At 38.9% G+C, this 27,762-nt stretch overlaps 2 gene segments (V, D, J or C); both read right to left on the bottom strand.

Annotated features, from left to right (window-relative positions):
* Nucleotides 1-466: 466 nt before the first annotated feature.
* On the bottom strand, nucleotides 467-1,712 carry LOC121718994. The segment is given in 2 exon segments: nucleotides 467-854; nucleotides 1,483-1,712. Coding segments are annotated over 2 exon segments (360 nt in total).
* A 2,121-nt stretch (nucleotides 1,713-3,833) lies between these two features.
* LOC121723059 overlaps nucleotides 3,834-27,762 on the bottom strand; it is a 37,258-nt gene continuing 13,329 nt past the window's right edge. The window contains 1 exon segment of the V gene segment in view: nucleotides 3,834-3,890. Coding sequence covers nucleotides 3,834-3,890 — 57 coding nt within the window.

Raw genomic sequence — 27,762 nt, forward strand, 5'->3', positions numbered from 1 at the left:
ACAATCAGAATGTGTAATATATTGTGTAATATATTTCTCCAGAGGGTCATGGCTATTCTGTGTAATGGCACTGGAGCTGTCTAATGTCTTTCAGCTCTGAGACACAAATAAACATCTTCATCTAATCAACATGTAGTGTTAAAATGTCGCCCCAGCCTGGTTCCCAGTGATATTGCAGTCCAAGTGCAGCTGAGTTTTCTAGTATGACATACAGTCAAATACATTTTATATAAAACACTGAATGTGAGCTACAATTGTACAAAAAAAACATTGTTTTACATGTTATGATTTAGTATGACTCATTGGCTCCTGCAGAGGTTCAGTAAACAGGGGTTAGAGAATCAATTTGATGGATCATGAACATGAATGTAATCATAATAAACATAAATAAACTTGTATGTATTCATTTGATGACTTTAATCTATGTAGGTTTAATTCCAATAAAGAGGTTCATGCAGACCTCTTTATTGGAATGTAAGATATGGTGCATTTTATTCCATGTCTTGTCATGTCAGGAAAGTTCTTGTACAACAGTTAGCACATTTCCTTCACTGTGGGCCTCAGGGCACAGTAGTAGAGAGCAGAGTCTGTGAGTTCAGCTGCAGTGAGTTCCAGGAACATTTGACTTTTCTCCTTATTCATTCTCCCAGAGAATCGAGGATCCACATTTGATGTTTCTGTCTTATCACTAAGGATGAACAAGAGAAACTGAGGTGCTGATCTTGGGTACTGTCGATACCACTGTAGATCGTCTCCAGAGCTGTAACTAATGCTGCAGGAGAGGGTTAAATTATGTCCCTGAATCATGTTGAGTTCAACACTGTTTGGAGTGATTTTGTTCCCATGGGCGTTACCTGAAAAGAGATGGTATGTCATATTTCATCATCATCATCATCAAACATTGTTTAATCAGGGGAAATTGACTGAGCATTAAACTCTTTTACAGCAATGCTCTGAGTTTACAAACAAAGAATCTAATAAAAACAATTATGTGCTGGACTGGAGCGGCGTCACTCGCCAAGCCTAGCACAGACAGACGAACAAACAAATTAAACAGCAAACAAATCATTAATCAAACAAAAATAGGCCAAAAGGAGCAGCACATCTGCCCAGCGCCCCCGTTACTAGCCCCCCTGGCATACAATACATTAACACACAAAACAAAAGATACCAGATGGAGCAATGTAGTCGCCAGCGTACCCGTGACACCAAGACATGACAAATATATTTCAAAAATAATAAACACAAACAAAAGATGCCAGATGGAGTGGCATAGTTGTCAGCGTACCCGTGACACTAAGGCATACAAGACAGACAACAAACAAATTAACAAATGATAAAAAGTAAAAAAAAAAGACAATTAAAAAGAAAAAAAAATATATTTTTATCTGTTGTTATGTCTCTTTCTCCATTATTTGACAGAAGTGCTAAATTCTGAAAGTTCATAACGACCAACAGCATGCCACAAAACATTGTGTTTACCTGAGAGGTCCATAAGTAATATGCCTAGAAAGAAAATCATTTTGGAGGTTTGCAACTGTGAGGTCTGCTAAAGTAACACAATTTGAATGTCAGTCCTGTGAAGACAAGTTTCCCATGGGTAGGCATTGTGACGTCATCATGATCTTCTCTTTCTAGCTCCTCCCTCCTGGCTCCAATACAAACAGAAATGACTTTGTGAGAGCGTTATGGATTCAGTTCCACACTGTATGCATTGGAAAGTTTTTGCAATAAATATTAATAAATGTATGATAGATGTTCGCTTGTGAATTTGAATGAAGTGCTTTATTGGTCTGAACATCTTAAAAGGTCATGCTTCATGGCAGGCAAGGTTTGAAAACCTGTCTTTTGATGTATGCTATTCGGTATCTACAATGTAGATACACAAAAATGTAGTTGCACAAAAATAAAATCTATTTTCCAAAGTACGTCTTTTTGAATTATATATATATATATTTCAATTTCATAAAGAGCACCATCTGACACTGTGAGGTTCAGAGACATGAAATTAGGAATCAAGCCCAATGTCATTGTTTTCCTATAGGCATAGTTTATGCATTTATTTGCAATAGTCATTGCCATTGTTTTCGTTTAATATCAACAATCTGTGCTACCTTGCAGACAGATGAGGATCTACAGCTGAGGTCTGGTTTTGCCCCAAATACTGATAAGATACTGAGGAGCAGATTTTGGATGATGTTGATACCAAAACTGGGTGTAGTAGTAGTATTAAATCAGACAACCCTTGAGCAGAGATCTCAGTGCTCCTCCTAGAATGATGCCAGACTCTGAATAAACAGAAATTCGTCTGGAAAGAAATTAAAGAACATTCTACATTTTGATTCATCTGCATGATTTTTTTGTTTTTGTTTTTGTAAATCTGTCATAAAAAAATAATTATTATATCTAAAAGGTTATTGGGTTTTGGTTACCTTGAATACAAATGAATGAAGTGATCACGCATATGTTGTTGATCATAGAGGTGAGTTAATTCTTTATTTATGACTATATGTGCAGCTTGGATACTGACAGTGGTGACACCAAAGTCATTTTAGGCAAGTCCCTGCACTCGGCGTCCATATTGTAATGCCTTTTGGGCACTTATCAGGCATCTCTTTCAGACAGAAATGCCTGTGTGCAAGGTTTCACGAATCACGTGAACACACAGATGTATTCACCTGGAAGCGGCGGAATATGTGTAGGACTGTCAATACGACTGCCATGTTTGCTTAACAAACTAATCCCATACATTTTTGTATGGGAGATTCTTTTAGTGCTGTGTCTCCTCAGTAGAAAGTCTCTGATGACACTAGTACTATATAACATAAGATTTGAAGGCCATAACAATGTTATCCACTTGATGGCATCCTACTCAAATGCTTTGAACAGGTGGGCTACATATTTAAATGGCATATTTGAAACTGTAACCTACTTTCCAGAGAATAATTTCTATTCAACCCCTGAAGATTTGTTTAATTATATAAATGTTATATGTTATATGTTATTTGTTATATATAATTGTATGTCGTATTGTATAATAATATATGTTATATATAATTATATAATTGTATTCAATTAGTGTTCTGTGTCCCTGCATTTCAGACAACAAAGCTGCAAAATCCCTCACTGTCTGTCAGGTTTTTGTACGGCAGTCTGTGGTTTAGTGTCACTGTGGGCCTCAGAGCACAGTAGTACAGTGCAGAGTCAGAGACTTGAACAGAGGAGATGTCCAGAAACACTTGAGTTTTCTCTTGGTTTAGTTTCACAAGCAGGCGAGGATCTTCTTTTGACATTTGGGGTTCTCCAGTGCTGTGTAGCATGAGCAGGAGGAACTGTGGAGCTGATCTGGGATACTGGCGATACCACTGGAGAGTATATGCTGAAGAGTAGCTACAGGACAAGGTTACATTAGATCCTTCCTCTGGCGAAACTTCAGTTCTGTCTGGACTCATTTTCTGTCCTGTGCAAACACCTTAAAAAAAAAAAAACATATTTGAAATGTTTGAAATAATTTCAAATATTATTCAATAACATAATATGGAATGTTCTTAAATAATTTGATTCTTTATTAATGCATCAGAATGCAGAACCCTGTTGTAGCAAATGGAGAGAGCAGTGACACCACCTGGTCCTGAATCTAAGTCTCCATGCAGGCACTCAACTTGCAGCTTAATAGCATCGCCAAAGAGCCAGGCCCGTTGAGGTAGTCAGAGCGCATACTCAACTGTAGTGACGGTACTCCCTCACACCTGCAATATTTACATTTCTGCCCATTTATATGATACCTGTTAGGATGTTGAGCCAAAGAACTCTGTAGAGTAGCATTGTTAACGTCATTTCCAAAAAACAAATACAGCTTGAACTGAACCCTTCAAACATGTTTGCAAGGCCTACAACCCGACTGAGGAGACAAAATGTGTCTTCTATGCTCCTCCTCCAGTCAATGCCCACATACAGTAGCAGAGTCAGCAGCAGAGGATGCTGATTGGAGAGCTCTTATACTGACAGTGATCATAATTGAACCAATCACTCTGCACTCTGATATAAGTGTTACAAATGTTACAATAAGAAAATTACATTTACACATGTATTCATTTAGCAGACACTTTTATCCAAAGTGACTTACATGTTGACAATTTGGAAGACTTCTCATTTTCTTGTGTATTTGTGAAAAGAATGTTTGATGTATATATTACTCACACTTGTGCTCAGTAATCCTTTTTTGTGAATTACTTCAAATCAATTGATTTGTTAACAACGATGAGCCCCCACAATGTTGAATGAATAAACAAATAGATAGATAAATATCTAATTAGATAATACAAACGGATATAGTTATGATTATGAATAGCTTAGCTTGTTTTAATAATCAAATAATGTCAATCACCAAAAACAGCTGAGAAATGGCACCATGTGAACTCCTTGATTATGATTAATGCTGATTAAAAGACTCTTCAAAATGTTCTTGAAAGTGTGGACCATGACTTTGATGCCATTTAAAGGTACACCAGGCAACGTTTTCGAGTTAATTACTCATCTTCGTAAGTCGGTATATGGTTAAATGACTCGTTACAGGGCGAATGAAGACTCTCTCGCCCGCCCCTACTGCCTGTAGGAAGAATATCCCGCTTGCAAGTTCAGTGTATCGTACCCGCCGACCGAAGCAGGATCAGTTTACAGCACAGAGTCAGGCTAACGAAATGCTAGAGATTGTTGCAAACGTATGTATAATGGCAGCGAAAAATAAAAGCAGTGAAAACCCTTGATGGAAGACGCAAAGAAAAGGAAAAGAGCTTCAGACCGAGCGAGGGGGAGTTTCGTAGAGAAAAAGCATCAGGTTTGCCTGGTGTCCCTTTAAATGAAATGGCATTTGAGGCACTTGCAGACTGCATGCCAGTATTTGCATTTAAGGTGTAAGTGTGAGTAGAGAGTTTTTTGTCGGAGGGTTGAGTGACACTGTGGAGCTCAGGGAACAGAAATACACAGCAGTGTAGACAACAGAGTCCAACACTTGCAGACTCTGGATGGTCAAAGGAACTGTTTTTGAAGTTATGTTGAGTGTTGTGGAATATGACATATAGAAGCCATTGAGGTGCCTGATCAGGATATATACCAGTGTCAAATAAACAACAATAATAAAAACACTATGTTATACCATTGAATATTGGACAAAAAATGAATGTATTTGAAAGGAAAATGACACACCAAAGTCAACAGTTTGACAAATGCAGTCAAATATATCAGGTAATTTGTATTTTGTGTAACAGTTTATTACAACAGCATGCATTTCAATGATACAACAGGTGTGACCACAGATGCTATTCACCGGAAAACCTCTGATGGTGTTAAACTGATATCAGAGCACTGAGAGAAAATTACTTTGATCTCTGAATAAAAAGTATCCTATTTAAAATGTGAGTTTTTGTACAGCTTCTCTGAGTCTTTGTATCACTGGGCTACCCACAGAGCACAGTAGTAGAGAGCTGTATCTGCCAGCGTCAGATCTTTAATGATGAGTTCAGTAAATGTTTCATCGGTATTAGAGGTAAATCGTGGGTCTGAGCTCTCATCACCACTGTTTGATCGCGCACCTTTCCATAGAAGCCATTGGGGTGCCTGATGAGGATACTGTCTGTACCAGTAAAGGTAAACATAACGGCTGCTTGTCTCATATGAACATTTCAGGGTAACTGTTTTCATTCCTTCTGGGTGACTTACACGGTCCCGATCAGGATCAATGCTGTCAGCTATTATTTCTGCAAACAAGCACATTAAAGAAATCAAAATCAAAATGTGCATCATAAAAAAACATGAGAAAAAAAGAGAAAAAAGTCAGTTTACCAGTGATGATAATGAGAATCAGAAGTAGTGGTTTGCCCATGTCCCTTCCAGATCAGTTGTTCTTGGTATGTGTGTGTGTGTGTGTGTGTGTGTGTAATTTGTTGTCTGATGTGCTGCTCTGTGGATGACTGAAAGTGTGTCTGTAGCTACCTTTTAAAAGAGAAAGGAAATGCATCAGGAAGTTACACTCTCATGTCACACAGCACAACAGCATTATTACACTCATTAACGATTTCTCTTCATTTAGTGGGTCATGACTGAACATGTTGTACATTTAGTGAGGGTTTTTAAAACACCTGTTCAGTGAAAGCTTTTTTTTTCAGTCTTTTTTTCACAGGTGTTTTTAAAAATTGGTGTTGAATCATTGCCGTCTTGAGAAGTTTCAATACTACATTTAAAACATTACAATTAGGCAAAAGGGGCTGGATGGCGTCATGTAACTTGAAGTGATGTAAAGCAATACTGGATGACATCACATTTTTGAAATACTGTATGTAAACAAAACGGCATACATACCTTCTAAAATTCCCCAAAGCTCCCTTCCCCCAAACTCAAACGGTCTGGTTGGCAAATGCAATTCGCACAATTGTGCACTCAGTGAAGTGAGTGAACTGATTCATGAAAGATTGATGTGACCTTAAAGCTGCAATTGGCAAGATTTTTTTGATCATATTCACTGAAACCGACACTATGCACCAATAGAACAACATAAACCAGCCAGTTTTAGAAAAAAAACGCACTTCTACCTCCACCTGTTATTTGTTTTGCAAAAATCCACAGCTCCCAGTTCTTCGGGTCCAATCAGAGCAGGGCTGTGTGAGATCTGACGGTCAATCACAGTCTGGTGCAGTCAGGTGCGCACTGAAGAGCACAAACTCGATGAGAGGGTGCTCGGTGGTGGTGGGGGAGGGGCATGAGAGTTGTAAACATCGAAAATTTTGGCTCCTCAAGTCAGCTCCTCTTATGTAGATACCTTCAAGTAAAGTAGCAAAAGTCTTTGTGCCGCTGACCAACACGTTTAGACAACTAAGGAAAGAGGTGATACCCTGAGATTGCCTAACAGATGATATTCAGTGCCACACAGATGCCACAGTCTCTATTTAGAGATAGGCTAGCTAACAACAGGCATTTACATTGTCAGTGTGACATGTTGGTTCACCTGCTGGATAAAACAGGTGCTGGAGAAAGTGATATTGTTATTCCCTTTTCCCTTTTGCTTACATTTTTGCCCAGTACATATGTTTGTTCCTTGCAAGCACTAATAATATTGTGGTGTAAAATGGTGAGAGTGACGGAATCTATGTTTATATTATAAGCATAGATTCCGTCACTCTCTGCCTCACCATCAGACGAGGATCTAGTACATTTGTGCATTTTCTCTGAATATGTTTTAACTAAAATCAATTCAGTGTAAATGATGTTTTCCACATTTGAGTCATTACCATTTTCAGGTGTCTCTTGACTAAGACAGTTTTTGTATGAGAGCTGAGTCTGCAGCTGTCACTGTGGGCTGCAGGGCACAGTAGTACACAGCAGAGTCAGACACTTGCAGATCCTGGAGCGTCAGATTAAAAGCTTTTGTGTCTGTGTTGAGTGTAGCATTGAATCTCCCCTTAAAATCTGGGCCATTGTCTTGTCTAAGAGATGTTTTCAGTAGAATATATTTTGGGAATCCATTTGGTTTCTGCTGATACCAGAAGAGGTACTGATTAGCAGTGGACGCTGTGGTCTCATACTGACAGCTGAGGGTCACCATGCTGCCTTCAAGACCCGTCTCATCTTTAGGTTGAGTAACAGAGTCGCCCTTTACAGAGCACACTGTGAAGACAACAGAGCCACATGAAATACCAAAAAGATTGAAAAATATGATTAAACATTACAGTATACTGTATCTTGAATTTCCCCTTAGGGATCAATAAAGTATCTATCTATCTATCTATCTATCTATACTGCATTTTAGGATATTTCTTACCACTGAAATAAACAGCTAGAATGAATGCCTTTATGTAATATTCCATGGTTGAACTGTGGTGACTGGCTCACTTTGGACTCTCTCTGTCTCCTTCAGTTCTTATATCACATTCTGACACACACATATGGTGCATTGGAGCTTCATTCTGCAGGTTTTGACATTAAATTTGCGCCCCCCTCAGTTCACAATGAGAACAGCACAAAGTACAGAGCGACAAGCCTTAACAAAGACATCAATGGACTCTTTTCCAGACCAACCTGCAGAGAAAATTCATTCAGTTATACATTTTCAGCCAATCTCTATGTGCTACAGGGCAAAAGACATTTAAACATTAAAAACACTGAAAGAAATAAAAAAAAAAACATTAAGATATTATAATAGGCAGCAGCAATTATAGGGTTAAAAAAGCAGCTAGCCAGGTTTTAGTCTGCTAAAAAATTAATGTTTTACGTTTTTAAGAGAGGACATTCCATAAGGGGCAGCAGAGAAGAAGGCCCGATCACCCATTGTTCTAAGTCTTGTCCTGGGGGTGTGGAGACGCTTTGAGTGAGTAGAATGGAGGGATCATCTTGAGATTAGTGGGGTGAGTAGGTAAGGGGGGGTATTGCCATGGATGCACTGGTGAGTGAGAAACCAGCAGTCTTATAATACAGTTATGTCCCCTCAGTTTGAAATGATAAGTGCATCATAAGGTAGACTAACACATTTTGATGTTAACTTTTTACTTTTACTGTTTGCCGATGTTAATATTCCCGAAAGATTACATTTGCTTTGTGCAGTTTTGCACACAAAGCATTCTGTGTTGAGCATTTTGTAGATGTCATGGGCCTAATTCTGTAGATATCATGGGCCTAATTCAACAAAGTACAGATGAAGGACCTTGCCTGTTTGAAAACCTCACAGCCATGTTGTGTAATGTTGATTGGCCACCGTGGAAAATACCCTGATACATATGTATATGTACAGCACACCTTTCCTCTGTATTAGCATAATTTCTAAAGTGTATTGATATTTATTTGTATGAGTTACTGTACAGTTTAATAGCATTTATTTCTGGTAACAGCCATGGGTTACTGTACAGTTTAATAGCATTTATTTCTGGTAACAACCATGAGTTACCGTACAGTTTAATAGCTTTTATTTCTGGTAACAGCCATGGGTTACTGTACAGTTTAATAGCATTTATTTCTGGTAACAACCATGAGTTACCGTACAGTTTAATAGCTTTTATTTCTGGTAACAGCCATGAGTTACTACAGTCTAATAGCATTTATTTCTGGTAACAGGTGTGACCACAGTCAGTGTTCAACTCCAAAAATCTGATGACAGGCAACTGTTATGAGAACACTAACAGGAAATGTCTTTGATGTCTGTTGGCATGAAAGACAAATTACTTTTTGTTCAGCTTCTTGCTGACTTTGTATCACTGGGTAACAACCCTCAGGGCACAGTAGTAGAGAGCTGTGTCTGCCAAAGTCACGCCATTAATAATGAGTTCAGTAGATGAGTGCTCCGTAGTAATACCAAACCGTTGGTCAGATTTATGTTCACTTGTCTCAGATCGAGCCCCTTTCCGCAGTAAATACTGAGGAGCTTCATTTGGATGCTTTCTGTACCAGTAAATCCAAATGTAATTGCTGCTGGCTACAAATGAGCACTTCATTTTCACCAAGTCCCCTTCATGGTGAGAGATTGTCTGTCTCTCGGGATCCAATCTGTCAGCCATTGTGTCTGAAATGAAAATGAATTAAAAAAAAGAAAGAACATTTCATATGTGTGGATAATATCAAACATTTCGAATTAGAATTATGGCTACTAACCCTAACAGTATGTAACAATACAGAAAGAATAATAATGATTGAATAATTATTCCTTTGGTTTGGTTTACAGCTTACCTGTAGACATAAAGAGGATCAGCAGAAGTGTTTTCTACATAAGTCTGATGCAGCAGCAAGTCAGTAATGTGCTCTTTCTGATGTGCTATTGTGTGTGTGATTGTCTGCTCACTGGAGATGAAACAAGACACAGGAAGAGTATTTGTCACCAGTAAAAAAAAACTCATAGCCTGTAAAATACAGCACACAGCTAAGAGATCCAAACTATCAATGGATGACTTGGAAGGGAAGCAGATCAGGGAAGTCTGTTTTTATGAGTCTATTACAAACATATGGGTCACCTCACCCATGTAACACTCTAGTTTATCACCATGTTGTTATATAATCTATTCACTTTCTCATGTTTTAAGGGACCGAATGCTGTGAATTTGGCCTTGAGCACATTCTATGAAATATGGGGCTTTAAGTATAGCTGAAGGACTGGACTGACCTTCGGTCATAGTTGTGGAGTCTCTGCAAGTCTCGCAGTAATGCTGGAGGTGTATCCTGAGGTGTTGTTGGGTTGGGTATTGACATGTGTCCCAGTTATCAAGTGTAAGTATAGAGAGGGTGGATATGGGATGCTAGACAACACCACTGACAAGACTATTGGGAACTTAAATTCACAGACAGGTGAGGGTGCCCATCTGACAAACCCCAGTAATCAAAAAGATATCTCACCAATTCCAAATGATCAGAATAAGCATGACTTCTCTTGATCCCTGGGAGGTTATGAATGAGAGGTGGAGTATAATTTTATTGTCAGTTTCTTTGCCATGCATGACACATCATTATTATTTTTAGCAAACAGTTATTGTGTGCACATCCCACCTTCTGGCAGGTGCAGGACAAAAGAAAACTTACTCAATTGAAACAATAATGTCCGCAACACTGCTTTTGACTCCCATATATTTAACTCACAACAGGTAACGTTTCGACCCTGGGTCTTCTTCCGGCAAAAGACATCATTATTATTTACCATGTGATGTGATATGAACTGATTTCACCCCACCAAGGTTTGCAGTGGCATTGCAATGTGAGGACACTTCTATCCCTGGAGTGATTGGTAAAATTAAACATTATACAACCTTAAAGCAGATTTGGTTGAAAATAACTGGGTTTTCCATTTGTTTATCTATAAGTTGTATTTTTGGAACTTATTTTGATCCATTTAGTAGATGGGAACCGAAACTTAAACCAGTGGCTGTATGATCCTCTCTCAACCAGAATTAAAAGGAGAAGTCTGGAAAATTTCATAATTTAAGATGTGTCACTTGGTATTACTCTGTGACTGTAGTGTTTTTGGAAGGAGCGTAGTATTATGAGTACAGTAGAGACAGAACTTCCTGTTAGGTTTTTGTGTGACAGTTAACTAGTTAGTCTTCACTGTGGGCCTCAGGGCACAAAAGTAGAGCGCAGAATCTGAAAGTTCAGCAGAGGAGAGATCCAGATAGAGTTTGTTTTTAGTCATTCTCCCAAACAAACGAGGGTCCACATCTGATGTCTGATTCTGCCCGGCAAAGGCAAAGGTCATAAGATGCTGAGGAGCTGATTTTGGATGCTGTCGATACCAAAACATGTTGGGTGAACCTAAATAAGAGTAACTGCATGAAAGGGTTAAATCGGATCCCTCCACATCTGACACTTCAGGCCTGTCTGGAGTAATATCATTCCCATGAGTGAGTCCTATGAGAAGAAAAATAAATAGAATTTTCCTTATTAAGAACTAAAATATATTAACCATGTAGCAATGTTGCCGTATGGTATGACATTCATTCAATTTTGTATCCCAGATACTGTATGCTTATTATTTATTATTACACTAAATGTTATGTGAAAATTACATTTAAAAATGTTATCTCTACCTGCTATGGTCATGAGGAGTAGCACTAAGTAGTGAAGCATAGTGAACTCAGTGAAGATCACGATAGGCCCTTATTGAGCTCAAACTCACATTCTCATCTGGGTGGGAAAGTTTTTCAGAACACATCCTGTCAGCTCCTCCTCCTGCAGAAGTGGCTGATGCATCAAATCAAGCATCAGCTGAGCTGCTGAGGTGGGGCTACTCAGGAATACCTTAAGTGGACTAACAGACAATGTGTACAGAGTAAGCTCTGTACATCATCACAACTGTGTTCATTTTGTAATACCAATACCTCAAATATCACTTTTACAAAGATCAATGTTACCATGTCAACGCAGTCTTTACACTGTATATTATATTAAATGTTGTATGAGTACTCAGAATATAAATGAGAATGTTGCTCTTTTTAATTTTTTTTTTATTTGGCCTCTAAAGTGACCTCTTGCTCATGTTGTGATAATATGAACTGATATAATTTGATGATGATGCATATTGTTTTATAACAAACTACATCATACTACATTTCTACATTTCTTGCACCAATGCTGCACCATATGCTAATGTACTTATGCTGATACAAAAGTTCAACTCGTCTCTTTACCACGCTGTCTCCAAGAAGATATAGGTTCCCCTTATTAGTCATGGTTGTACTCAAGATTTCCTCCTCTCACCTTAGTGTCTCAAACTCACATTGGGTTGTTTTAAGTGCTATGAGAGATATACATTGGTATGATGCTATGTAAATAAAATTGAATGGAACTGAATTGCAGAATACATTCAGAAATGCTGCCATCCAGTGGCCATATACCTTATTACTCCATAACATCCACGCCATCAGAAGAGTAACACGCAGGGACAAATCCAAAACATGACTTAATCCCAAAATTTTCCCAGACATGAAAATATCAAAATCACGTGTCTTGAGTAACCTTTTTATGTAATCAATTATTATGACCGCCGCGCAGCGAAGTGGCGGTCATATAGGTTTAGTCAGATTTTAGTCAGGGGTACACGAAACTTGGTGGGCATGTAACCCCACATGGATAGCATGGAACCATCGGAACCACCAGGAGGACCATTTTTTTTTTTTATGTTGATCTCAAGGGGCCATGTCAACCCATTCCATAACCACTCCTTTCATGTATAGCGCCACCTAGTTAAACACAAAAAAGTAAAAATGAGGTGTTTTAATCGCAGGTATCTGTGACCTAACATAGTCAAAACTGCACGAAATTGGAAGTGTAGGATCATTATGACACCCTCTGAATGCATGCCAAGTTTCGTTAAATTCTGCTCATGGGGGGCCACACAATAAATTAATTTATGTTACTATACACCAACTGGCCTGTAGGTGGTCGGAGACAGTTTTCTGTGAATATCTCGAGAACCGTAGGGCCTAGGAGGTCCACCTTTTTTATGTATGTTGGTCTTAAGGGGGCATGTCAACCCATCCCATTACCACTTATTTCATGTATATCGCCACCTAGTTAAAAATTAAAAAGCAAAAAATTAGGTGTTTTCATCACAGTATCTCTGGCTGACATGGTCAAAACTGCACGAAATTGAAAGTGTAGGATCATTATGACACCCTCCGAATGCATGCCAAGTTTCGTGAACTTTTGTTCATGGGGGGCCTTACAATAAAATAATTTATTTGTACATATGTGTTATATAAAGTTATGGTATTTCAAAAAAATCCTAAAATGAATGAGCTTCTATGGGGTTAGCAGAGAAGTGGTCCCTCCAGCTTACATTCTGATTCTTCTACTTCCGGGAATTCGCCTGCCCCCTTGATACTCGCGCGTGGTGGTCGCGACACTAGTTGCAATATTCTCCTGAACAGAGGTGTCGCTGTTGTGAAAAGGCTAACACTAACTACGTTACACAGTAGAAGAAGCTGCTGTAAGAAACTCTAGCTAGCCTCTGTGATGGTACTTCAGACTTTGGTTGCTGCTATTCACAACTACCATCATCATTATCATCTAGTTTCCAAGGTGTGTGCACAGGTAGATAGATAGATAGATAGATAGATAGATACTTTATAGACTAGGCAGGATTTTGGAAAATGTGCTTATTTAAAGTCCCGAAAGCAAATCATGTTAATTTTTGGCATACAACATTTTTAGGAGTTTTGAAGGGTGCTGAATTCAAATCTTCTGTATGCCAGGCTCAAAAATGTCCCATAATGCCCCAAAATGGAATTCAATGTCATGCTCAGATTTAAGATCAAGACTAAAGAAAATGCTTGAAATGTACATACAATTGTTGTCTCGGATAATGAATAATTCATGAAAAAAGAGGACCATGAAACAGGTTGATGGCGTTCTGAAGAATTTACTTGAAACATGTTTAGAAGCAAGGTTGATTACCATATTTTAACTATATATTTATATTATTTATCTTATTTACTATTTATTTAGTATTTGAAGAAAATGCTTGAAACTCTTAAGCTAAAGGCATAAAACTGTTACAACTAGATTTGCCTACTAATGAAATATTGTACCTCAGCCTATTGTTTTGATGTCCAGTGTGCTATGATGACATGTTTGCCCATCCCTCCCTACCCTTACGCCTACACACACAAATACCCTGAATGAGGCCACACCGTCTATCTATACACTGAGTAGGTGCTTGTGAATTATGTCGCTCCCCTCACATGATGCTCAGCAGTAACAGGTAAACTATAACATATCATAACAATTTGTTTAGGACCATGTAATACATCTGTAATAGCATGTAAAGATTGTTATGTGAGGATTATGTATAGGCTAACAGAATAATTAATATATTATAAGAAACTAAAAAACGTTAGCTAGTTAGCCTAGGAAGAAGCTAACTAGAGCCTTCACTCTCCGGGATGTGGGCCGCCTCTTGATAAGATGTTGCCCGCAGCATTCAAGGCCCCCGGCACATGAACTGCTCTGAGAGAGCTGAACCGCCCCGACTCTCTCTCCCACTCACTTCCTGTCATTCTTCACTGTCCTGTCATTAAAGGCATAAAAAGCCCAAAAAATATATATTTAAAAAAAAAAAAAAAAATGTTGTATGCCAAAAATTAACATGATTTGCCTTCAGGGTTAATTTCTTTTAAAAATTGACCTAGACTATAGTGACCGTACACCAACAGAGTTTTCTGTGAATATCTTGAGAACCGTAGGGCCTAGGATGACCAATTTTTTGCGTATGTTTGCCTCCAGGGGTCATGTTAACCCATTCCAAATGCACACATGTGCATAAACAGATACACACGCACACACATCACAGTAATCATACGTATGACACATACTCACACAGTAGACATATTTACGCATGCATGCACATGCACACACACAGGCACATACGCAGGCACACCCACAAGCATGCACACACACACACACACACACACACACACACACACACACATAAACATGTACACGCACACATGCACACAATTCAAGAATTTCTCAGAATTATGAACAGGCAAGATGGTGGTGGGGTTGTATAAAATTAATTTTACATGTGAAATCTATGAACTATTCATGTTTTGGTACTTGTTGTCCAGCAGATACCAGTGATAATTGAGTGTGCATAGTGCAATTTAGTGAGACAGTTTGACAGTTAGGCGTGATTTATTTTTGTGGAAAAAATGTGCTGGACTGGGAGACAGTCATATTTTGTACCGCTCTGCGGTACATCTAGTTACACATGCTGTCACGCATTAACTATTTTGGCCACTAGATGTCGCCAAAAACTTCTGTTCTGTCCCTAGCTAGTCACTTGTTACCCAATCCTCTTGTTATCCAATTAACCTGTTCCTCATTGTCTCTGGTCACATGTCTCATTTCCTCATTGTGTCAGTGTATTTAAACCCTGCTCTTTGTCTGTGTCTTTGCTAAGTCTTCATGATTACCCTGTGTGTCTCAAGCTCTAAGCCTTTGTGGAAATTTGTGGAAGTTTTTGCCCTGTGGATTCTTTACCTCTGTGTTGACCCGGACTGTTTAAGGTATCTCCTTTGGATTCTCCTATTGGATTTGTTTGCCTTTCCTCCCTCGGACTGAACTCCGTTATCTGAACCCTGGCTTGGCTCTTGGACTTTGATTTTCTGGATTACGCCTTGGATTGATGTTTTTGGATTTAACTTTTTGGACTGTTTTTGACTTTTTTTCGGATCTTCTGAGCTTTTGTGTCTAAAACCTGAAATAAACTCAGTTAATCTTACTTTGTCTGCTCTGCACTTGAGTCATTAGTCTCAGTGGCCTAGTGGGTTAAAAGTCAGTTTGCCACTCCGACGGCCAGGGTTCTAGACCCGACCGTGACACATGCATCAGCAGGTCTTGCCATCAATCTGCACAGCACTGTACTGTTATGACTGTTGAAATACCATTTCCCAGTGTATATCCTATAGTGTTTTTCATGAGCTTTGTGTTAGACACACATTGCACTGTGTTTGTATCTGTGTAAAGGACACCCATCTATAACCAACTTTATAATTTATGGTAGGAATGAGAATAAAATGTGTGGCTTGGTAGCTGGCCATGGTCCAAAAGGGATGGGATGCATATTATGCTCACAAACGATCTCCACTGGCACTCCCTGTGGATAAGGGGCAATGTGGGCGTAGAGCTACGAGTAAAATGGAGTGACTGGTGGCCGCTGGTCAGTCAGACCAATAGAAATGTCACTTACTTTTAATTGATGGTTCAGAATTGTCAGAAGTTACATTCTATTTATTCATTTCTCATTTAGGTCATCAGTTTTCTCCACGGAACGAATACATTGTTGTTGTTATGTTGTTTGCTATTTCTTTGAGCCACTCACAGAATTATTTGTAGTAATATTTTTTATGTGTGCCAGATGTAACAATCTTGGTGGTTGGTTAGTGTTTATTGCCCTCTCCGCTTTACAGTAGGTGTTCACATCAGAAAGTAGGGAATGTATCAGGCTCTGTCTTTAAAACATTACAAACACAACACTATTATGTGCATTTTCTCTGAATATTTTTTTAACTAAAATCAATTAAATGATGTTTTCCACATTTGTATTATTACCATTTCCAGGTGTCTCTTGACTATGATTGTTTTTGTATGAGAGCTGAGTCTGCAGCTGTCACTGTGGGCTGCAGAGCACAGTAGTACACAGCAGAGTCAGAGACTTGCAGATCCTGGATCGTCAGATTAACAGCTTTTGTGTCTGTGTTGAGTGTAGCATTGAATCTCCTCTTAAAATCTGGGCCATTGTCTTGTCCTAAAGCTGGTTTCTGTAGAATATATTTTGGGAATCCGTTTGGTTTCTGCTGGTACCAGAAAAGATACTGTTGAGATGCTAATGCAGTGGTCTCATACTGGCAGCTGAGTGTCACCATGCTGCCCTCCAGACCCGTCTCATCTTCAGGTTGAGTAATGAAGTCCCCCTTTGCAGAGCACACTGTGAAGACAATAGATCCACATGAAATACAAAAAGAATATTTAAAAACAAATACAGAAATTGTGTGAAACATTACAGTATATATTGCATTTTAAGATATCTCTTACCACTGAAATAAGCAACTAGTATGAATACTCTGATGCAATATTCCATGGTTGAACTGTGGTTACTACCAGTGATAATGCAGCTCACTTTGGACTCTGTCTGTCTCCTTCAGTTCTTATATAACATTCTGACACACACATATGGTGCATTGGAGCTTCATTTAGCAGGTTTTGACATTACATTTGCGCCCCCCACAGTTCACAATGAGAACAGCAGAAAGTGCAGCACAACAAGCCTTATATTCAAAGACGTCAACGGACACTTTTATAGACCAACCTGCAGAGCAGATTAACTCAGTTATACTGTACATTCTCAGCCAATCTAAGTGTTACAGGGTAAAAGCAACATTAAAAACAGTGAAAGAAGGAAAAACACATTAAGTATCATAAGAGGCAACAGCCACCAGGATTAAACAACAGCTAGCCAGGTTAAAGTCATATATTTTGCTAAAAATAAATGTTTTAAGTCTCCGTTTAAAACTGTCCGTAGGCAGTGACAGTCCGTCAGAGTGTCAGAGAGGGCATTCCACAGACGAGGGGCAGCAGAACAGAAGGCTCTTTGTTCTAAGTCTTGTCCTGGGGGTGTGGAGGCACTTTGAGTGAGTAGAACAGAGGGACCATGTTTAGTGGGGTTTAGTGGGGTGAGTAGGTAGGGGGGACATTGCCATGGATGCACTGATGAGTGAGAAACGGGCAGTCTTATAGTACAATTATGCCCCCTCAGTTTGAAATGATAACTGCACTCATAAGGTTGACTGACAAATTTTGATGTCATCATTTTACTTTTACCGTCTGCCAATATTGATATTATTTACCAAAGCGTAAGCGGAATCCAAAGCGTGTTTCTCGGTGACTGTCTATCATCAAAGTGAGACCTAGCCACACAATAGACATGGGGTGGAGCTCCCCTGAAACGTTCCCCTGAAATAACCGTAAATAAGCATATTTTGAAATATGCATTTCAAAATCGAGATTACACACCTTTGTGCCACACGCGAGCCACATACGAAATCTTAGGTCAGTCTGACAAACGGTCAGCGAGATATGCGTGCCACAGACATTAGGACACACAGACGCTTCTTGCCTTTTAGATACATAGATCATTGATATCGGCCAACAAAACATTTCAAAGCCATGTTTGTAATGGTGTAATGACATTAAAGCTAAAAAGAGTTTGTTTGTAGAATCCATGGCAACGTGGTTTTGCTTTAGTCTACACGAGTGAACTAGCTTGCAGAAAACAACTAGGCCTATTTCGTAGCCTATCATATCTTAAACAAAATATGACCGCCGCTCAGTCCTGTACATCCGGTCCGCGAACATAAATCACCCTAATCAATTTGTATCCATCTTCTACTCCATCCCCCACTCTTGAAAATTTTGTGTATGCTTGTTTGGCATGCCTGTGTGTGTGTGTGTGTGTGTGTGTGCTGGCCGCACAGCAAGTAGCCTACTGGCGCTGCAAAGGTGAATAGATTTGTAGCACTAGCCAAAAAATTTGTAGCATTGTTATAAAACCTTTAAAATCTCTAAACAATCACAAGTAGGGCAGTTCATCACAGTTCATCCATTGCAACTGGACTGATGAAAGGTCATGTACACCTGTAGGCTACATTGTATTTGGGGAAAGCAGAAGGTATCAGTTTTACATGTATTTATTTATTTATTAATTTACAAACAAAACAATCCCTGTCATTCCCATGCAGTTTTCAACAGCTATCAAGAAGAGAGGTCATGCCATGGATTTTTGTGAATGTTTCTTCTTCTACATTTGCAAGATTTCAGTCATCTTTAGTTCATATGATATTCAATTTTATTGTCGATGCACAAATTAAATACCAATAGTCTAAAACGAAATGCAGTTTTACATCTAACCAGTGGTACAAATAACTGACATGTCCAAAAGGGCCTTCATGAAATGCGACTCTAGACTGTTCACATTTTAACGGGCCAAGTTGTGAGCTGCGTCCGTTATTGTTTGTGGGAAAACTACTGATTTCCACATTGCAACTACTGAATCCATGGTCAGGGACCACCAGCAATGTCCTCGGACCACTGGTTGAAAACATCTGGCTTACAGTATCAAGCGGACTTAAGCTGTCACCTCTTGACGAAAAGTTGTAATACATTTCACCCAGCTGCGTGAATCACAGAAAGCGTGAATGAAGTGGCCACTTCTAAATGGGACCCACTGTACAGTAGCCTAGCTGAAGGTCTGTGGCTAAAGCAGCCATAATGAAAGTGTTATCATTGTTTGGATACTTCACACACATACGTGCTTTTAAATCACATAGACTACCAAGCTGGAATCAAAGCACACCGATTCACCTCTCACACCCTAAACACGCACTTCAAACAAACAAACAAGCGTCTCAGTCTCACGCATGGATATAGCCATAGGCAAAACTGTATCAGACGTAACGTTGGTAAATCATCCATCGCACAGAATGATTTTTGTAGCACGTGCAACAGGTACAGCCCTGCCCTGCATACAATACGTCTCGCTCTAAAACATTTGGTTTAAATGGAGATGTAGATCATCACGGGTGCGTTAATAAATCTACATTGTGACGAGTTGACACAAATGATTCACTCTGACGAATGTATGTAGTCTAGTCAATTACGTCGTCTCAGCCCTAGTTACTTTACTTTGAGCCATACTTTTCCTTAACATTACTTGAAACACCTTTGAAAATAGAGGATTGAAGTAGCGGTGTTTGGGAATGAACGTCAGCTCAGATGCATTTTGAGACTTTTTGTGGTCTTCATGCAGCACTTTACAAAGCACTAACAGGGCCACCAAGGACTGTGAGTGAATCAACCTCATCCTATTTAGCAAGCAGAAATGTCCCAGCCTGTTTAGGATGCTTCATAGACAGGTCTTTCAGGTAGGCCTATATTTTCCATTAGAAAACCATCAGGTTAGCGAACATGTTGTGGCTAACTCACTTAGTTAAGTCATGTCTGATAAACATTCTCAGATTTATTTCGGCTTCAAGAAGAAATGGTAATTACATTTCATGTGAAATCATCCTACCCTTATTAGACGTTCTCTGCAGTAAACTACAGTGTTGTCCTTGTAGGAAGCTTGTCTTTCCAACCCACTTTATATTAACTTCCAACAAAATTACGTCTTACTGCAACGATGCGCCATCTGGTGGACAAACGACTACGTAACGCCAATACTGGAAAAGCAGGCAAATAATAATGATGAATATTTGGTTTTCCAAATATTTTAGTGGCCCCGGGGACCAAATGAAATTTTTCCGTAAAAGTCTAGTGGGGCTACATACCCACCACATTTCTTGTGCCCCGGTGTTTCGGTGTCCCGGGTATCGTTGACCAAAAATTCAGGAAGCAGATGACGGGGGGGGGGGAAACATATGACAATCACTATATAATATATATAATAAGTTTGCTTGTTTTACCAGTTAACAGAAATAGCTGTTCTCCTGAAACCTGACCCCTTTTTATCTGATGTCTGAAACCTGACTTTGATAACTTTTTATCTGAGACCTTTTAGTCTGACTCCGCTTTTCCTGAGACCTGACTCCTTTTAATCTGATGTCTAAAACCTGACTCTGATAACTTTTCATCTGACAACTTTTCATCTGACTCCACTTTTTCTGACAGCGGTTTTCCTGAGACCTGACTCCTTTTTTATCTGATGTCTGAGACATGACTGTGTAATTCCGTGAACTTGACAGCGGTTTTCCTGAGACCTGATGCCTTTTGATCTGACTCTGACAGGTGAGGATGTCCTAAAATGTACACTGTACTTACAACATAAGTAATGCATTCATTTGCTACAGTAGTAGTAATGTCAGAAATGAACCTGTTTATAGGCCTTTTATAAACGGTTCTTGCATCTTGCATGTTACATTAAGACGCGCACTCAATCGCGCATGCATGCAGGCAAAACGTAAGACTCAAATGTGACGATGCCACAGAACTTGGGAAAAATATAGTTTACAATGCACTGGCAGTAGTAGCCTACAGTTAATGTGAATCGCGGACGCGGACAATAACTAAAGAAAGGAATTTGCACCTCCATCCACCAAATAAGGGCTGTAGTACACCCAGAGAGAGAGAGAGAGAGAGAGACACACACACACAAGTTTAAACACACAACAAGCATGCATTCTGTACTAGTTGGAAAATATCAAGTCATATATGTAAAGGATAACGGTCATAATTTAAATTATCATAGCACAGTGGAAAACCATTCTGTATTTGTTTCTTCAAGACAAAGACTGACAGCTGACACATACAGTGGAGCATGAGGGGTGGATCTAGTGTAACTTCCTCTGGGTTTCATGGTCTTAATCTACAGCATTGAGCGCCTCCTTCTGGTATCAGGGTGACATGACATGTCATACATTAAATTAGACTCTAATCATTAGAGTATTGTTATGAGAAAAGGGATGCTTACAGGGATTGGCAACCATGAATGGTGATATTCAGTTAAATTTTTGGCTATGCATTTCAAATATACATACACTACCATTCAAAAGTTTGGAGTCACTTAGAAATGTCCTTGTTTTCATCATTAATGTTGTAAATGACTGTTGTAGAAAGAAATGGTTGATCTTTAATGCAATATCTTCATTGCCAATTATCAGCAACCATTCATCCAATGTTTCAAAGACACATTCTGTTTACTAATCTGATACCAGTTTAAAAGGCTGATAAAATATTGGAGAACCCTTGCACAACCCTTGCACAATTATGTAAGCATATAATGTAATCTAATGTAAAAAAAAACAATCTGGTATTCTGTCTATAATGGAGTGTAGTGGGAATTTCTTTCTAGTGACTTTCTAATGACAGTGTCATATGTACAGTATATAAATATATAATATAATGCATATAACTTGATATATACATACACATTAAATTATGTGTTAAAGCTCATTTTCTAACTCAATTTCCAAAATATATATATTTTTAATTGTGTGTATATATATATTATTTTTTTTAATTGTGTATATATATATATTATTTTATTTATGTATTACATGTGCATACTTTATTTGAAGCTATGTAAAAATAAATGCATTTCTTTAAGAGTTTTATAATTCACATGATAAATACAGATCAGTAAAATGTTGATGAATTCAAATCTGTATCAGCAGACTGGATTAATAGTCAGAGTGTATAAATGGATGTACTGTCTGTGAAGGGGACATGTTGAATCTCCCTCCTCCTGCACATCTGAGAGGTTTTTGTACAGCAGAGTCTGAGTTCCTGTCACTGTGGGCACCAGGGCGCAGTAGTACACAGCAGAGTCAGATGCCTCTGCAGAGGAGAGCTCCAGAAACACGCGCTTTTCCTCTGTCTTTATGGAGGGAGTCAGACGGGGAACTGAGCCTGAAGGGGAACCATGCTCATATATGAGGTAGAGGAACTCTGGGATGGAGTTGGGGTACTGCCGATACCACTGCAAGTTAGTGACACTACCACTGTAGTTACAGGAGAAAGTGGCACTTTCTCCCTCTATGACGACCAGTGAAGAATGCGACGGTGTTATGGTATCCCCAACAGATTCTCCTGTGAATGATGAACAAAGAGATGAAGAGCATGTGAAGATGCCAGTCCTTTTAAATGGAGGTGAAATTCAAACAAACACAAATTCATCTGGACATCACTGAAACATGCTACTGTATGATGGACTGTAGATATCATTCTTATAATACACTATACTGTACTATACTATAGTATACTATACTATAGACCCTTTCATCAATAAAAACAAAAACAATGCTTGAACGTTCTATTTGGGCCCCAATCTACTTCCTCTACATTAAGATAACATATGGAATGTTAAAAAGGAAGTCTTGTGGGGCCAACTATGATGCTGATAATGGAACTCTCTTGAAAGGGTCCATACTATACTATACTATACCTTGTTTATATACTTAACTATACATGCATTATGATATTACGCCTATTATATACAACATCTACAAAGATCTTACCTATTAAGAGAGACAAGAGCAGGAATGCACGTAGTACCATCATGACTGGCCAGCACTGACAGAGTGACTGCAAGCATCTCGACACCTTCTTTACACACACATACATTTCCTGACTCCGCCCCATCCACTGGAGGTGGTTATTGTTGTGTAAAAGTGGTTTAATGATATCAATTAATGACTACTGGCTGATGCTTTACTCATTTAAAATTAATTCTACCTAATATATTTCAACTGGAATCATAATTGGGGATAAAAGGAGCACTGCAGATACATTGACAGATACCAATTTATGTTCATTTTATTATATGTATTATATGCATATTCCATCTAAAGATATTTAAAATGAAATGAATTTCATTCACAGTATATTCACATGATACAGAACAGACTGGATTAATAACCAGAGTGTAAAAATGGATGTACTGTCTGTGAAGGGGACATGTTGAATCTCCCTCCTCCTGCACATCTGAGAGGTTTTTGTACAGCAGAGTCTGAGTTCCTGTCACTGTGGGCACCAGGGCGCAGTAGTACACAGCAGAGTCAGATGCCTCTGCAGAGGAGAGCTCCAGAAACACGAGCTTTTCCTCTTTCTTTATGGAGGGAGTCAGACGGGGAACTGGGTCTGAAATGGTCTTACTTTAAAGTATGTAGTAGAGGAACTGTGGGATGGAGTTGGGATACTGCCGATACCACTGTAAACTATTGACATTACTACTGCTGTAGTTACAAGAGAAAGTGACAGTTTCTCCCTTAATGACGACAAGTGAAGAATGAGATGATGTTATGGCATTTCCAACAGATTCTCCTGTGAATGATGAACAAAGAGATGAAGAGCATGTGAAGATGGATATTTCTGATACTGTATATGCTTCTGTGAGTCTAGATGATTTGAGATAACTACTGTAGATAATTTGATTATATACTTAACTGTGCATACTGTATTATGTAACACCTAGATTATATACTTCCTTATGGTTATAAATAAAAATGGTAATACTCAAAGATCTTACCTATTAAGAGAGACAAGAGCAGGAATACACCCAGTACCATCATGACTGGCCTGTACTGACAGAGTGATTGCAAGCATCTCAACACCTTCTTTACACACACAAATTTCCTGACACCGCCCCATCCACTGGAGGTGGTATATCATTCATTTATGGCTTTACCAGCGTATGTCTTAATCATTTAACTGAATTATATAATATATTTCAACTGAAACCATAATTGAGTATTAAAAGAGCACTGCAGATACATAAACACATGCTATGCATGTTATAATTTCTGTAAACATGAATGGGCTAATGTTAACACTATACTGTGGTCCATATGAGCCAGATGGTGCTAGTCGTGCACTAACACATAAACACTTTACTTTGACTCAGGGTGTTTTCACACTTGGTCTCTTTCAGCCTTCTAAACAAACTCAGATCGATGACTCAGTATTGTATTGTTGTACATAACACTCCAAACAAACTCTAACCCATCAAAAGTGAACCGGTGGTCACGGCGCAATTCATCTAATCTGTGCACTGTGCACTTTTTGCATTGTAGTCTATTTTATCCTCCTTGACTTGCCATTGCCAAAAGAGAAGGCATGCCATTTATATATATAAATATAACTATTATCATTGGGCCTATAACAAAACAGGATACAGACATTCCAAACAAATCTGTTCTAATGTTATGCTAATGTTATATACATTACAATGGGCTGTTGTCAAATTGCTGGGAATTTAATTGATTAATACATCACATAAACTGTTATCGAGTGTTGTTGATACATAATAGGCAACTTGTGTCCTCGAAACCAAATCTGACAGCAGCTTTGGAGTTTTGGAAGTAGGCTGCAGGTAGGCAGCTGGTGGATATATAACTGGCATAGGCTTTTGGTAAGGTAAAAGCAACAACCGAAATGCAGTGTTAAAACACGTGTATGAAACATGTTACTGTAACTATGCAAACACTGATCCGGTATGGAATAGCACTGCATAGAGAAGCATGATTAACTCAGCAAAGTTCACAACACAGGAAAGAGTGCAGCTTGGGCAGCTGATCCCAACTCAGACTCACACTGACATCTGTGTACATGTACCAACGATCATTTCAGGACAAGGAAGCTCCTCCTCAGAAATCATACCATGACTGACACATTAATTGCAAAAATTGACTGTCTACATAACAGCATCTACTTGATCATTCATATCGATAGGTAGCTATAGTATGCTTTCTATGACAGACAACTGTGATTTACTGAGAACAATTGTTAAAATTATATTTAATTAGGTGTTATTGCACTCTGTTATTCAAGATCTTAGCTGTGAGGGTTTTTGTTGAGTGCAGCTGGGTTTCCTGACACTGTGGGCTGCAGGGCACAGTAGTATACAGCAGAGTCTGAGACTTCAGCAGATGAGATCTCCAGAGAAACTTGCTTTGCTGTCTTGTCATGTTTGATTGATAACCCAGGAACAGGAGGAGTTGCATTGGTTATGTAGCCTCGATATTCCAGAATGAGAAACCGTGGTACTGAGTAAGAGAACTGGTGATACCAGTGCAGACTGTAGTCTGTTCCATCGTACTTGCAGGAGAGCTCAACATGTTCTCCTTCTATTGCATGCTTGACTGTAGTGACTGGAGTAATAGAGTTTCCAACACTCTTACCTTTAATGAGAGAGTTTTGCACAAATATCAGTATGATGCATATTGTCTGTTGCTCTTACTCATTTATATTCTATTTTCTTATTAATAAAGGCTGCTGTCTAATACTACAGCAAAATATAAAAATGTTCTTACCCAAGAAGGTTGAAAACATTAGCAATGTTACCACATTAATCATGGTAGAGCACATTGTGGAGTTCATGTGATGTGCAGGTCTGCTTGGATTCAGTTGTTTACTCTCAAACACTTTATCCTGACCTCACCGTGATGCTGTCTGTTCAGCTCCTCCCCTGATGGTTTGAGTATTTAGCATAATTTAGAGAACTTTATTGATCACACACACACATGCATCCATACAAACACACCTACATACACAAACATACAGTAAGCACACACACACACACACACACACACACACAAAAAAAACACATGCACACACAAAACACATATACACAAAAACAACCACACACTCTGCACACACTCAATTACAAACACACAAAAAAGGAACAAAGTAGGAAATGAACACAATTTGACAAGCGTGACTTATTTTTGTGTAAAAAAAAATGTGCTGGACTGGGCGGCGGTCATATTTTGTACCGCTCTGCGGTACATCTAGTATTTTGAACACTATTGTGTCCAACAGGCCACTCACGACAAGTGTTTTGTTGTGACAAATACTAAAGAATACACTTTAATTCACAGTGATTGTGCTAAACCACATCCGATCACTCATCAACTCTTAACCTGTAAATATTTTTTTTTCAAAATAAACATGTGGAAGTTATTATTGTGTCTCTTTGTACAGTACTCCATCTGACTGATTGACATTTCTTAGTCAGTGGAAAGAGTTTATGTTTGTGCAATATGCCATCTGGCTCAGATGGGCCACGGTTTAGAATCAACCTCAGTATACACAAAATATAATGGACATACATTAGCATATGTGAAGTAATGGGTGTATTTTTCAAATCACTGTATTATTATATTGATCTGTGTTTATGTGTTTGTGTGCGTGTTTGTGCGTGTCGTGTGTGTGCATGTATGTGTGTGTGTGCATGTGTAGTGTGTGTGTGTTTACGTGTGCTTACTGTATGTTTGTGTATGTAGGTGTGTTTGTATGGGTGCATGTGTGTGTGTGTGTATGTGTGTTTATGTGTTTGTGTGCGTGTTTGTGCGTGTCATGTGTGTGCATGTATGTGTGCGTGTGCATGTGTAGTGTGTGTGTGTTAACGTGTCTTTGTGTGTGTGTGCGTTTTCATGTGTGTGTGTCTTTATGTATGTGTACATAAATAAAGCAAATCAGGGAACCACCTACTCTTTAAGTAAGTGCCATGGAATCTTTAACAACCATGGTGAGTCAGGACCTCAATTTAACATTCATGCAAAGGAAAACATCTGCAGTACAGAATCCCTGTCACTGCAATAGGACATTGGGATTGATGTTCTACTTCCAGCAGGAACCTACTCTTCCAAGGAGGTTTCTTATCCAAGTACTAACCAAAACATGATTAGTTCATAGATTTAACGTGTACATGTAAATGTAAAATACATTTTATACATGTGTGTGTGTGTGTGTGTGCGTGCATGTGTGCATGTGCTTGTGCTTGTGCTTGTGGGTGTGCCTGTGTGTGTGCATGTGCATGCATGCGTACATATGTCTACTGTGTGTGTATGTGTCATACGTATGATTACTGTGAATGTATGTGTGTGTGTGAATATCTGTTTATGCACATTTGTGGATATGGAATGGGTTAACATGACCCCTGGAGGCAAACATATGCAAAAAATTGGTCATCCTAGCCCCTACGGTTCTCAAGAGATTCACAGAAAACTCTGTTGGTGTATGGTCACTAAATGTACACATAAATTCATTTATTGTATGGCCCCCCATGAACGAAAATCCACGAAACTTGGCATGCATTCAGAGGGTATCATAATGATCCTACACTTTCAATTTCGTGCAGTTTTGACCAGGTCAGCCAAAGATATTGTGATTACAACACCTATTTTTTTATTTTTCATTTTTAACTAGGTGGCGCTATACATGAATTGAGTGGTAATGGGATGG

Source organism: Alosa sapidissima, chromosome 1, assembly GCF_018492685.1.
Source record: "Alosa sapidissima isolate fAloSap1 chromosome 1, fAloSap1.pri, whole genome shotgun sequence".
NCBI lineage: Eukaryota > Metazoa > Chordata > Actinopteri > Clupeiformes > Clupeidae > Alosa > Alosa sapidissima.